Source organism: Python bivittatus, unplaced genomic scaffold, assembly GCF_059951505.1.
Source record: "Python bivittatus isolate LINGU-HERP-01145 unplaced genomic scaffold, Pbiv_v1 ctg000220_np1212, whole genome shotgun sequence".
Lineage (NCBI taxonomy): Eukaryota > Metazoa > Chordata > Lepidosauria > Squamata > Pythonidae > Python > Python bivittatus.
The window spans coordinates 16123549-16137564 of record NW_028277048.1 but is presented as its reverse complement, the minus strand read 5'-3'; the positions used below and the strand labels follow the sequence as shown (position 1 = coordinate 16137564).

General features: G+C 42.6%; 1 protein-coding gene across 4 annotated transcripts in view; it reads right to left on the bottom strand.

Moving 5' to 3' along the window:
• ARHGEF25 (Rho guanine nucleotide exchange factor 25) overlaps nucleotides 1-14016 on the bottom strand; it is an 83268-nt gene that overhangs the window by 50266 nt on the left and 18986 nt on the right. For 3 of the 4 annotated variants that reach the window (XM_007422052.3, XM_015890605.3, XM_007422051.3), the window contains exon 2: nucleotides 11625-11769. In XM_007422052.3, coding sequence (XP_007422114.1) covers nucleotides 11625-11733 — 109 coding nt within the window. In that variant the 5' untranslated portion in view covers nucleotides 11734-11769. Of the gene's footprint in view, nucleotides 1-4818; nucleotides 5059-11624; nucleotides 11770-14016 lie in introns of those variants that run through there. The other variant, XM_088137972.1, reaches the window with a different exon arrangement.

The following is a 14016-nucleotide window of genomic DNA, read 5'->3' as shown; positions in this document are numbered from 1 at the left end:
GCACTTCCCTAATATGACCACAACTTGACTTCTGTAGAATGAAGTCGTTCCAAGTTTCACCCGCCCTCCTGGACCCCAAATTCCACCAAGGGAAAAGTTTGGACTGATGATAAATTACCTATTCTAGACTCCCCAGCATAGGACACTGTGTTGTTCTCCTTTTTTCTGTTAGAAGCGGAGGCAGGATGCCTAAGTGCACACATGCGCCCTCTCCAGAATGCAATTTCTAAAATAAGAACTTCCCAAACCTCAAGCCTGCTGAAAAGCTACCCAGCGCCTGACCTGAGACTTCCTGCTCTGCCAGTGCAGCCCACTGTTCAGACAATGTGGAGGAGGAAAAGCCACTCTGCCCCAGCTCAAAGTGACTTTCTTATTCCTTCCTCACTGCTGAGGCTGAAAGTGCTTCCAGTCAGGACCTGAGTGACATCTGAGTTGAACTGAGCTTAACACCAGGCCTTACCATTGTTTTCCTCCCATATGTAGCATTTGCCCTGCAAAATATTTCCATGCCTGTCTGTGAAGACCAAGGAGAAGGAGAGGAAAGCAGGTCTGGGCAGGGCAGGGCAGGGCAGGGCGGAGCAACTGGTTACCACCACCAATCTGGGACCAGCACCAGTCATATCTGGACTGGAGGCATTGTTGATAACTGGAGCAGCCAGCTGCAGGGTTTGGGGTTTGGCCAGCATTTATTTCAGGGTCAGAATCTCAAGAAGCATCCTGTGGAGAGGAGTAGGCAAGAGGGGGCATCCTAATCCTTCCTGGGTGCTTAAAGAGTTGCTAGGTCACTAGGTTTGTTCTGGAAAGCTTTGCTCCTAATCCCTCAGTACACTGGAACCAGCAGTGATTACTTATGTCAGGAGGAAAGGCACTCTGGACATGATTCAAAGCACTCTTTTCTTGCAGAATGGAAGGCTTGCATAATGAAAAGGCCCTGTGCTGATTCTCCCTCCAGCATGGAAGTCTTGTTTGCTGCCTGCAAGGTTAATAAGGGAGCTTGGAGTTATGCAAGCAATGTATATTTTAGCACTTCCATTTGACTGTGGGAAAGGGGCATTAACAATCCACCTCTGATCTGAGAACAAAGGAAAGAGAATTAATACCAGCTTCTCTTCCCCTAGTTCCTGCTTCACCACTCAAGTCTCAGCTGTGCTCCTAGAAATGAGGACAAAAGTCATATTTGCTCCCACAACCTTTGTTCCAGTTTCACGGGACCACTATCATTCCTACAGCTGCTTCTAGGCCCCAAGAGGCCTAGTTCCAGGCCCATGAAACCAGAGGAATAAACCAGCAAGCCTTGGAGGTTGACCAAAATAGACCAGGGATTGGCAAATAAACAAGTCTTTGTGCTCTATGATTAGGTTCACATGTCAAACTAAGCCATGTTTTACTTAATCACCACAGAAATGACCACTGGCTGGGCTCACACAACATGGCAAGCTATAAACTATAGTTTATAAATCACAATGATTGGGTTCAGAAAATATATTACACCAAGCTCAAACAAACTGCATTATGACTTAGTGTTTTGGATGAATCATAAGTGTGAGGCCCGAAAACTTTGACCAGCAGTGAGAAAACCAACACTATGTGTGCTCATGAATAGAAAATACAATTCTAATTTTATCACAGGGATGTGAAGGCAATACAGGGAAATTAAAAATCCAAAAACTCTTCTAGAAAAAAAAATCGTTTTTTAAAAATAAAGTCTACACTACAAATTTCAGATCTGTCCAACTGTCATGATCTCTAATCGGTGGGCCATAATTCTATGGAGACTAAAGGAAATCTCAGATCTGGTGCCTTCCATTTGTGAATTACAACACACACATCAGGCTAATCCAAAATGACCAGGCCCTCCTGCTGAGGGAAATGGGAGCTGCATCCAACATATATGGAGGACTTTGGAATGGCGTTCCATTAAAAAAAACTGTAGAACACTAGAAACAAAACTCTACAGCTTCCTTACAGTTTTTGCAGTTAGTTTCCTTAAATTATATGCAGGCTTACATATGTAGTGTGCCCTCCATGGGACTTTTTAACTATTTCTAAACAATATAAACAAGGGCCCCCCTCTTTTAACATGTGTCACACACATTGCATGCCTGTAAACAGAGCAGGATCTCAATGGCTCTGTTGCATCCACCATTTTGAATTCAGTAACTGTTGCTGGGAAAACCCTGTATATAAGCCACCTATCCTATAAAGATCCTCAAATTAGCCACTACTTAAAAGCTTAAGGGTGGTTTGAGATAGGCCGTGGTACAAAGTTGTGGTCAATGCCTGAAACAGTCTGACTCCCACCCCAATGAGTAGTCAACAACCAGAAAAAGGAGCACCCAGACTCTAAAATGAACATTTTCTTTATACAGTATTTGGAGCAGCACAGGTATCTATTTGGCAACAAGATTCCAATCCTCAGTTCGTCCCTTCCAACCTATTATTAATTTAGCTGTGTGACTGAGAATTGGCAGGATTCAGCTTTCTTCAGTGGAAGGGAAGAGAACAGGGAAGTTCCAGTACACAGAGAGAAAACGGCAATAAGGAACATATTATTGGGCAGAATTATATGGGTGGACGTGTAAAGCACAAAAGAAAAGACAAGGAGTCAGATGTGAGTAGGCCAAATTGAGAGTCCATACAGGATCAAAATCATGTATATGTTTCTTTTTTACATGCATATGCAGGTGAAAGTATTAATCCATGTAAGCCCAATGGTCTTCCAATTGTTTCCAGAACAACCTTGGGGTTTCTTAACCATTTTATCATGGGATTCTCAATGAGACAAGTGGGAATAGTGAATAAGACGGCTTCCCTACCATTACCAAGCTTCAATCTGCGGCCACAGGGGAGTGCTGGGTACGTTTTGGAGTGCACTAAAACGTGGGCCCACTGGCACCTGAAAGCCCTCCGTGACCTGATGGCATCACAAACACAGAGCTCAGAATCCTCTGCAGGATCCTTGGTAGAAAAGAGTTAACACGGAAAAGTTCCCTGAAAATGAGAAGTATAAAAAGCCAACAACACAGCCAGTTGCTACCCACATGTCGTTATTATTTTTATAAGAAATATCCAAACACATGGCTTGGTCTTAAGATGCATTTTTTTTAAAAAAAGCAGATCTCTGCACTGAGGAGCTTACAGTCTAAATGTCAACAGATGGAAAGGCAGGAGCAGATGTAGAGATAACAAGGAATAACCAAGGGTAGTTACATGTAACCTAGGCTCCTTTCTGATGGTTGGGTACAGGCACATGGCTTTTAAGCCAAAAACAGCACAGAAAAAGGAGGGCTTAGATAAGATTTGGGGAAGGGAAATTAGAGTGGTAGCTCTTTGTAGTAAGTTCCAAACATAAGGGAATGCAAAACATAGATGGACCTTGCCTTCTGCCCCCACTTACTGGATCAGGATTAACACCTGGAGCCTCAGTACAAGTCTCTTGTCCCAAAACACCACCTTCAGCCTTCAGTTCTATGATTCCTTAATTCATATCATTGCTGTATTGCTTTCAGCCTCAACCTTAGTTATTTGGGCAATGAAGGCTAGCTGGAAATGGGGGTGGGGGGGTAGCAGGAAACTCACAGCAAGGGGAGACAGCTCCCAAAACATCCCTCTTTGGTGCTGCTCATCTCTCTCTTTTTTTCAGCATCTTAAAACTCTGCTCATGCAAAGAGTGCTTTATATTCTCAAGCCTGTGTGCAGAACACAGTCCACTGACACATGCGACCTCACATATTCACAGACTGCAGGAGAAATGCAGTCATGCACGTAGTGATACACAGCCACACATTCAGACATGCACGCACAGCTTCCCCCACATCCAGAGTTTTTTTCTTCTTTTTCTCTCTCCCACAGCCAGCCTTCTTGTACATATAGCCTCCGCACACATGTACAACCTGAATGCAGAAGCAGATTTGTGCACTGAGAGAGGCAAACAGGGTTCTTACAGAGATTCATGTAGAGGTCCAATTCACGTCTGCAATTCTAAATACACATATGCATGCGAAATCATGCTAAAACACTCCGAACAACAAACAAGGGTGCACTCTTTTGGAGGTTATGCATGCTCATATATGCTAAAAAATGCATCTCATTAACAGCCACTAAAAAGTGACCTCTTCACTTGTCTGAAAGCCAGCATACTGGACCACCCATTCTCCAGTTGTACCTCTGATACTTGCCACAAACTTTTCTTAACCACCCCTCCCCATGCTGTGTCACTCTGCCCCGTTAGTGCCCCCCATAGTATGGCCACAAGAGACTGGCAACTGAGGTAATTTTGGATGCCCCCATCTAATTGTTTGGTAAGCAGAAAGTACCAGACTAGTACAAGAATGTGAGAATCCATGTTAAGGAGAGCAGATCCCATCCCAAATGCCAGTACCAGGAGAAGAAACTCATACCTCTCCAGGGGAAGCCTGGCAATGTGAAGCGCCAAAGGGAGCCAGGCATGGAAAGTAATGCCTTTCTATGTCAGGCACAGGGTGATTCAGTGGCAAATGGTATGCTCAGGTAAAGTAATATTAATGTCTGATCAGCAGGAAGCGGCAGTGATAACCAGGGAAGGTATCCCAGACCAGGTGATATTACTGAACAGGGAAGGCAACGCCCATACCATGCTGCTGGTTGGTGATGCCCACTTTGGACAGTGATGCTGGCATTGGCCAGGTGGCATTCAAGCAGTGATGGGTGAATGACAGTGTCTATTTAAGAAGAAAGGCAACATAAAGGCTGCTGTGGCTAAGCAGGGCGGGGGGGGGGGGCGGGGGAGGGAGCTGGGGAGAGCAGAAAAACAGTGCCTATGTTAGGAATCCCACTCACCTCGTGCCCTGGAGGGGCAGCAGCTGCACTTGGCCAGGACTTTGCGGAACAAGTGGTGGCAAGCACAGCCTTGCTGGCTCCCACCTCTCATGGTGCCGCCCGGCTGTGCTGGGCTCCGTCCCTCACTATGCCAGCCATCGAGCAAGGGGACAGTACTTCCCAGGCAGTGAAAGGGGGCTGTGGGGGGGGAGTTCCTGCCACCGCAGCCGTTTGCTCAGTGACAGAACAACAGGGCTGGGCTGGTGCTGCCCGTGGGGAGGAGGAGCTTCTGCAGCTGCCCCCTTGCTTCTCTCCTCCCTCCCTCCCTCCCTCTCTTTCTCTCTCTCTTCATCCATCTCCAGAGCTTCCCGGAGCCAGACTCCCCCTCCCTCCCTCCTTCCTCACTCTTGCTGAGCCATTGCAGCCAGCTCTGCAGCAGCTGAGCCTGCAGCAGGCACAAGCGAGATCTCCGGAGCTCCCACCACCGCAGAAGGCGAGCAGATAGGCTACAGCGAGGGTGGCGAGGAAAGAAGACAAACCTCAGTGGATGCAGCAGTCTGGGACTGGAGATGCAAGAAAGCGAGGAGGAATAAATTAGAGGACATGCATGTGTCTGTGTGAGTGTGTGTGGATGTACAAGTAAAACAGGGTGAGTATACAAAGTGTACAAAGTGGGGGAGACTCAGCATAGAAGCTAATGGAACATCCAGGAATGAGTTGGCAACTCCTCTTGTGCTGAGGGTTGTGAAGGTTGAACCCTACACCGTGTATCACTGTTACAGTTCCCCCTGCCCACACAGGGCAGCGGTACCCCAGAAACAGGAGGTGAAGAGGGATTTGGGTCCTTTTCACACCAACTTCCTACAGCAAAGGCAGAAGCCTCAAGATTCAACCCACATCTTGAACACAAGGGACAGCAGAAAATGCCTACGCAGAAGACAATAGTTAGTTTGGGCCAGTCACTCTCTCTCAGCCGAACCTGACTCTCACACTTATGGGGATAAAATGGGAGAAAGGAGGGCTAAGCTCCTTAGGCTACTGGAGAAAAGGTAGGATGTACAGTAAACCTAACAAATAAAATACAAATACATTTTCACATAGAAAAAATAGATATACTCGAAACCCATCACACATAAGAGCTGGTATGATGCAGTGGTTAAGTTGTTGGGCTGGGACTGAGGAGACCAGGTTGAAGTCCACACCGGCTCACTTTGAGCCCATCATTATCTCTCAGTTCAATTATTTCAGGGATTATTGTTGAGATGATGAAATGAGTTTAGGCACTGCCCACGCCCATGTACACTTCGAGCTCCCAGAAAAACTGTACCAATCCATTTAAAAAGGCAGGCAGATGACAACCACAGGCAGCACATAACTATTTTGCTATGTTAAAAATACAGTATGAACTTTCAGTGCTTCATGTTTCCCCACAATGAATCTGCTTGGGGGATAAGTGGCCAAACGAAATCTAATCATCGAAAGTGCCAGACTTATCTGAGAAGGCCCAGGTTCAAATCCTCTCCCGGCCACGTAATGTTTTTGAGCCAATCATAATACTCATTCTTCCTTACAGAATTGTTATCAGGATAAAATGGAGGTGAGTAGGTAAGAACCATACAGACTGTTCAAAGGTTCTTGGAAGAAAAACGAGATATAACTAGAATATACAAAATCAACACAAAAATGCTTCGTGAATAAAGGAAATATTGATTACGTTTGCACCAGTCCCCAGTGGTTACATTTATTGCCGCCTGTTAATTTTTTTTCTCCCCTTCCTCATTACCACAATGCCATGCTTTCAAATTCCTACTGCCCCACCAAAAAAAAAAAAAAAAAAGCTGACCCTGTCAGGAACATGCTTCACTACTATTGGAAGCCTTCCACAGCCTAATGCTCCCCAAGCATGTTGTGACTACAACCCCCATCATCTCCAACCAGAATCTAAATAGTACAATAACTAAAATGCTTATCCTGCAGAACTAGAAACAGACTCAAAATTGTCATCCAGGAACACAAAGTTCCTTCAGACTGTCCAATGTACCGCAGAATGATGGTTATATTTTGGTATGATCAACTCACTGGGCTGGTTTAATGATCAGCATTAAAAACCAGTCATAAAATCAATTCCCTAGAGGAAAAAGCTAAGACATAAAAAAGGAAGTTGAGAGAAAACATTTTTTCCCTGGTCTGATGTTTTCCTACTTGCAGGATGTATTTGATTGTTATATGGATAGCTTTTAAAAATAACACCATGCATTTACACACTCTTCAGAGATATGGTACAATCTCCTCTGTAAATCTATCACTCCATTCTGCTACAAACTGTAGATTAGACCTTATCTGCAAACTCTTCAATTCTGGTATATGTTGTGTTTTATCTCAAATCAGATTTGAATCTGGCACCTATTTTCAAAGTGCAATTTCACGTGTATAACATATGGAGCAATAATAATGGTAAGAGTGACTTGTGCAAACTGTCTTTCTTTCCCAGAATCTTTTCAAAGATAACTAGGACTCAAGAGGATATTTAGGATTTGACTCTTCCAAAGCCTGGCTTAAACCACAGCACCTTTCTCTTTTTATTATTAAAGATGTAAGCATCTTAAAAATATTATGTCTTTACCCTAAGACCATTGGTTTTATGCACCATTTAAGTTAGTCATTGCTTCTGGTGAGGTGCTGAGAATAGTTTGCTACCGAAACTAGGTCAAGCCTTACTCATCCTGGTACTCCCCAAATATGTTAAATTATAATATCTATAACCCTGAACCAAAATGCCTATTGATGGTGGGAGCTTTAGTGCCAAGTTATTTGGAAGCTCTCACATGGAGAGAACTTAGTCCAGTTGCTTTTCTCTCCTCTCCCAAACTACAATTTCAGAAGGGAAAGAATGTTAATAGTTGAGTGGATATTACTCAAATATCAGCGCAGATGGAGGTGAGGGCAAGGCCTGGTATCCTGCAGCCAGGATGCTGTTAGAGGAGGGTGGCAACTGTACATTTGTATAGTGAAGCTGTGGGACAGCACAAAGGAAGGCAGAGAGATAGTAAAAAGAAACACAAGAGAAGCAGAAGCTACAGCTGGGTAACTGTAGACTGTAAGTGGATTTGGGGCATAAAATACCAGTGTATTTTTCCCGTTCAATTTCCATTAATTAGAATTGGTATATGGGGGTGGGGGGAGGAAACTGTCCCAGTCAATTTGCAGAACATTGGCTGTGCTGGCAAGGGCAAAGGCAGAAGATAAATGAGGAACTACAAATCAGTTATCTGAATATATGCAATGCTTCTTACATTATCTATTATTTAATTGTCATGCACATTTTACCTACTACTTCTACACTCATAATCACTCAAGGGAATAAACCTGTCCATTGCAGCTTTAAATTGGTAGCCCACTTCACAATTGCTCTCCTGAGAGTTGGAGATATTCAAGGTTCAAGATAATAGAAAGCTCAGAGTTGGAGAAACTTTTCCACCCAGGCCACTGCAAGCTTATAGTTAACTGGCTAGCCACTTGGAGTGGCTAGCCAACTACTCAGCTTCTAGCCAAGTTCTCAATGGAGCAGAATCAAGCATTTCCCTTGAGACCTGGTTTAGGAGAGTTGCAGGCCACTAGTCCCAATTCCAGATCCAGTTGGGTAAGAACGTGGCTGGCTTTCGCAGTGCTAGATTACAAGAATGGTCTCACTACTCATTTGAAGAGAGACCTTGGCTGGAGAACCAAGAAAAGTGGGGGCATTTGCAAGCAGATGGAACTGCCAAGGAATCTGTTTCCACCTCTACTCAAGAACCCATCAGTGCAGAGATGTCATCAGGTGTGAAAGAAACATGCCTAACTACCCTGCCTGTTGCTCATGGAAGCTCTGCTGTGATCTGTTAATTATTCTGGAAACTAATCAGCAGAGGCTCATTCCCTCATCTTTTCCTGCCCCTTCTTTCAAACGTCTTACCTCTGTTTTGAGTTCCTCATTTATTTTGCTTATTGCCATGAACAGTTTACTCCTCTTTTCTAGCCTCTGTGTTGCCTCCCTCTTTTTCTTGTATTTGTTTGAAACAACTTCTGCCAACTTTCAGTCATTCTAATGCTCTTACTTTCATATATTTCTTCCCCCCACCCCTTTATACCCAATGAACCCAGTGTTAGCTCCTCTGTTCTGTGGCTGCAACCTTGATTGCTTGCTTCCCAAGGAAGGTCTTATTTTCTGACATTTATTGATTTATTTTCTTCATAGTTTCATGATAAGCAAGGAAAACAAAAATAATTTCTCTACTTTGAATGCTTCCAGGTAGCATTAGGATAGCCTCTAATGGTACTGGTGAAATGACATCATCTACCTATTCCATCTTTTCTTCCTTCATGGATTTTTTGGGTATAAGAAAAATAAAATCTAAGAAAACAAAAAAGGAGTAAATTCCCTAAATGAGGCATGGCAATTGTATAATAAAAGCCTAATCTAGAAGTATATGCCATCTGGCTCTTCTCACTCTCCTTTCCCTCTCTTCTCTTGGTCCCTCCTCTTCAGTTAAATGTAAACTTAGGAGCAGGGCCTGCTGTCTCTCTTTTTTACTTTGTTCTATGTACCTGTACACTTTCAGAGATGGATGGATGGATAATAGATAAACAGATGACAGATGTCTCTCCAGATCAGGGTTTGAGAAACCTTATACTTTAAGATCAGAGGTACACAGCCTGAGGACTTTAGTCTGCACGTTGACAAAAGCTTTGGGGGAATTCCTCATACCTTTTGCCAGTTTTAATTTTAAGGTGATAAAGGGGAAACATTATTCAATATGTAGTTTATAGTATTGTTAACTGTATTCTATTAATTAATTTAATTAAATATGTGTTTATATTATATCAAATATAGGATTTTCTTCCCTGACTCCCCCTTATTTTAAGTCTTGATTTTTACCTATTTGGGAGCAATTATGCCAAGTGTGACTGGCACCCTCTTGATGAGTTAAACCAAGTCAAGTGCTGCCTCCAATATTATCTCATCAGTTGTTGGTTCACAATCCCTGAATTCCCAAGCAGTTGTTGAGGATTATGGGAGTTGCAGTTAATACAGTTAGCAAGTATCATGCAGGGGAAGGCAGTTTCATAGTGGCAGCCAACAGTTCTGAAGCAGTATTTCAGCCAACCTAAAGTTGTTAGGAATTGAATCTGGGACCTGATACTTGCATCCAAAAACCATCCTAAAGAAAATGGCCTTGGGGAAAGGAACTACATTTGAAAAACATGGAAACTGTGCATTTAATTCTCTTGATTCCAGCATTTACATTTCAGGTTCCTTGTCACTGATTAGGTATGTGACAGCTTTATTTCCCAAAATAACATTCAATCACCCAGGTCAGATTTTCTTCATTGTTTTGCACTCATTTAACAGACAGATTTCTAGAAAACATGTCAGGCAAATATGACAAGTGGCTATTAATTTTTTTTAAGAATGCAAGGAACCCATTTATACAGTGAGGTCCACAGGACTGCCCCGTTTGTCATATAAAGAATGGGTTCTGTATTAAAGCAGGGATATTAACACAGGGCCATGGATACTAGGTATCCACTTCTCCCATATGTTAATTTAAAAGAATTAATATCACAGGAGATTTGCTGACCACTGTATTAAATACTAGCAGCTGGCAGGCTGTGGGCTCACTCAGGCTGTTGACAGAACCATCCTATAGGTGTACCTTGTCCTCCTCTTATCAGTCTTGCTATCTCCCCTCTCTCAGGATGGCCTCTGAAATATGTCTTTAATGTACACTAGACCTGGGCAGTCATCTAAAATGGACCAAGTAGTCCAACTGGATCAGATAGAAACTCTGCTATGGGGAACTGGAAGAAACGCATGAGCATCTTTCCCACCCCATTTTCCAGAAATGAGAGAGAAGCACGTGTATTGCCCAGTGACCATGCTAGTTATTTATCCTGGTTTTATCATATCAGCAGGAAGAGTAGATCTTTTTAAACACAATGGAAATAGACCATAAGCAGGGGAAAGACGCAAAGAATGGCTAAGACTGGATTCCTACTTTATTCAAAGCCATACTGGGATTGGTTTAGCTTTGATTCAGACTGGAATCAAGTATCACATTAAGCCATGTCTGCTTGACTATGGTTTATTGTTAAAAAAACAATTGGGAGGGTTCACACAACAAACTTCATTATTTTTCATGCTGGTTTAGCCGTTGTGGTGTACTTTGTTTTTTGACTTAGAATGATGTATAAATCCAACCAATTGTGGCTTATTCAAAAATATATTTAAAACAAGCTATGGATTATTGTGAAACCCAAATTAAGATTGTGCAAACCCAAATTAAGATTATGCAATACTAGTGGAGCAAATAATAGGGAGATTTCATGGGAGTAGCTTCTGGTCCTAATATCAGCATGATGAGGCCTCCCATAAGCAACCCACTTGAAAGGAGTATAAGTCAGTGATGGAATACACACAAAACGCTAATAGCTAGTGGTGTGGAAAGACTTTGGAGAAACACTGCTTGTCAGAGAAGACAGGAGTCATTAAGACATTACAATCACTGTCCAAGTTCCCCAGTTCAGTGAGAAGGCAAGTCAGTATTTCTTTACTTTCCAACATTGTATACTACCAATTTTTTAAGCTTTTGGAGGTACACAGTGAATGAATAAATGTATTGAGAGAAGGAACATACATCCCTGGGAAAAATGGCAGCACAGAAGTATAAACAATCAATCAATCAATCATGTTGGAGCATAACAAGATGAAAAGAAATGGTAAAGCTGCTTTTCTTATTGCACTAGATCTGGAGAGGCAACCCAGCAATGAAATAAATCAAGCGGCTCACCTTCTTCTGTGATCTGGACCTCAGGGATTCCTGAGGATGTTACTGCTTCTTGCTGGGATCCCATATCAGGCTGCCCCCTGTTGTCTTTGTTGCTAGCCTGGGGTTGCATCTCAGCTCGCTGCTCTTGTGAGTAAAGGTCTGACAGCTGCAATGAAGCAGGAAAAACAAGTTTAGATTCTAGGTTAGGATTCAGACAACCTGTTTGGTATGAGGAGCCTCAGTGTCAGAAATAGATCACAGCTAGCACACAACCGTTAATGGGTATATTTTTGACACATGCAATTAGCATAGTTTGCAGATCATTTCTGGGAGCATCAAGGATGCCAGAACTACATTTGGCAGACATATTGCACTTTTCACACCATTTTCTTATTGAAGTACTTGTTTCCCTCAAATGGGGAAAAAAACCCCTGAGAATGTATGTATATCTGTATGTGTATATTCTGGCGTGAAGTGTTCATGTGCAATCAGAGAAGGCAAGAGGTACTTTGACATACAGTTGTAAAATAACAGCTAAAACACAGAATGAAACCTCACTTCTTTTCTACCTTTCATGGCAAGCTTCAAAACTGTGTCAATTCATTTTAAATGTGTAACTTGAAGACAGAAACTTACTTTTAAAAGTGAGAGATAAAGAAACAGGGATTTCCAGGCCTTCATAGAGGTACAGGAGAACATCCATTCCAATGTCTGGATCAGAGACACAAACATTTTTGGCCCCAAGGGATGCATCAGTTTCCAAGTCAGAACTTCATGGTTCATCATTACCTCTCTTTCTCCTCACCCACCATGGTTTTCCCACCAGATGACTGCATATTTGCATATCATTAGTTTCCCACGGTGGGAATCCAATTATTTTAAACATGGAAGTTGGAAGTTAGGGTGGAAACTCTGTTCACCTCTCTCTCATGGTCCAGAAGAGGATTGCTAAGGGAGAAAAGAACCACAGTACTTCCCTTTTTCCCAGTAACTGCTTCCAAACTTCAGGGTCCCCACTGTTATTTCTCTGCAAGAGAAAGGGAAGCCATGAAAAATTTCTCCCCACTCTCCCCAGTGAAGGAAACCAAATTCCTGTATTTCTACTGCCATTGGCTGTTTCTTTACAGGTTTTTTTGGTCTTTTTTTCGGGGGGAGAATAAAAGAGGAAACTCCTGACTTCCTTTCTCCTCCCAGTAAAGCTTACAGTGCAGTGACTAACCATCCGAGCAGGTCACAGAAGCGACAGAAGTGGTGCTGGGAGTTGCTCTAGATTACACAGTTGAAGTGCTTGGCCACAAACGCTGGTGACCCAGTTTCTATGAGTAATATAAAAGGGGCTGATAGATAGAATTTTCACATAAAGGGGAATGGGATCTTCTTTCCCACTGAATTGGATACCTCTAACAGCGACTATTAACTTCACAGCAAAATGGAATCTCTCTGTTCTGAAGAAGCACATCTCTTTAGAAGAAATTCCGAAATGAAATTCATATGGAAAGATGACCTCTTCAAGCCCAGCTTTTGTGCTTTCTGGAGGTATCTGTTTGATTACTGCAGGAAGCAGAATACAGGACTAAATGGACAATATGGTATACCAATTTGTAAACACTGATCTGAAACTTTTTTGCTATATAATGCAGTTCCTGAGGTGGGTGGGGTGGGGACAGAGCACCAGAGCAAAATACTGAGTAAGCAGGAAGTGTGAGAATATTGGGGACATAGAAAAACAGTAATTTTTACAAGTAGATTTTAAAAGAGCAGAAACAAAGACAAGCCAATGCGTATGCTAGTTCTGGCAGAAAATAAAAGAAGTAGGGAAGGAGAGAATTCTGGCTCCTGTGTGTACTTCCCATCTTACCACCTAAATCCAACATCCTGTTTTCTACATTGGTCTGCCAGAGACCACCAGGAAACCTGTAAACAGAACTAAATGCTTCTGCTTCGCTCCACACACACAAAAAGGAATAGGCGGTAACCAACATATTGCTCTGTACAAACAGGTCCTATTTAACTACTGTACCAATAAATCTATCATCAATAACTTTTAACAATTGAAGCCAGCGGCCACCATGTCTTATGGCAGTGAGTTCAGGAGATGCATAGTAAGAATAAACACTTTGTTTTATCTGTCCCTGAATCTACTGCTAAGTTCGCCAGACTTCATAAAATAAGCATAGCTTATTTCTCAAGATTCAACACACTTTCCTCCTTGAAATTGGGATGACCAGATGCTAGTAAGTACAGGACCTCTGTGATACTGCAATATGTGCAGTCCATAGGTGAAGTTGAGATAATGGCTGCATATATCATCTGCATATAAAAGTAATGCTACATGTCAACTATATAGTTTTATGAGTTTTTCCACTATATCATTGGTATAAAATTTAAATAGGAAGGGGGATAAAATACACCC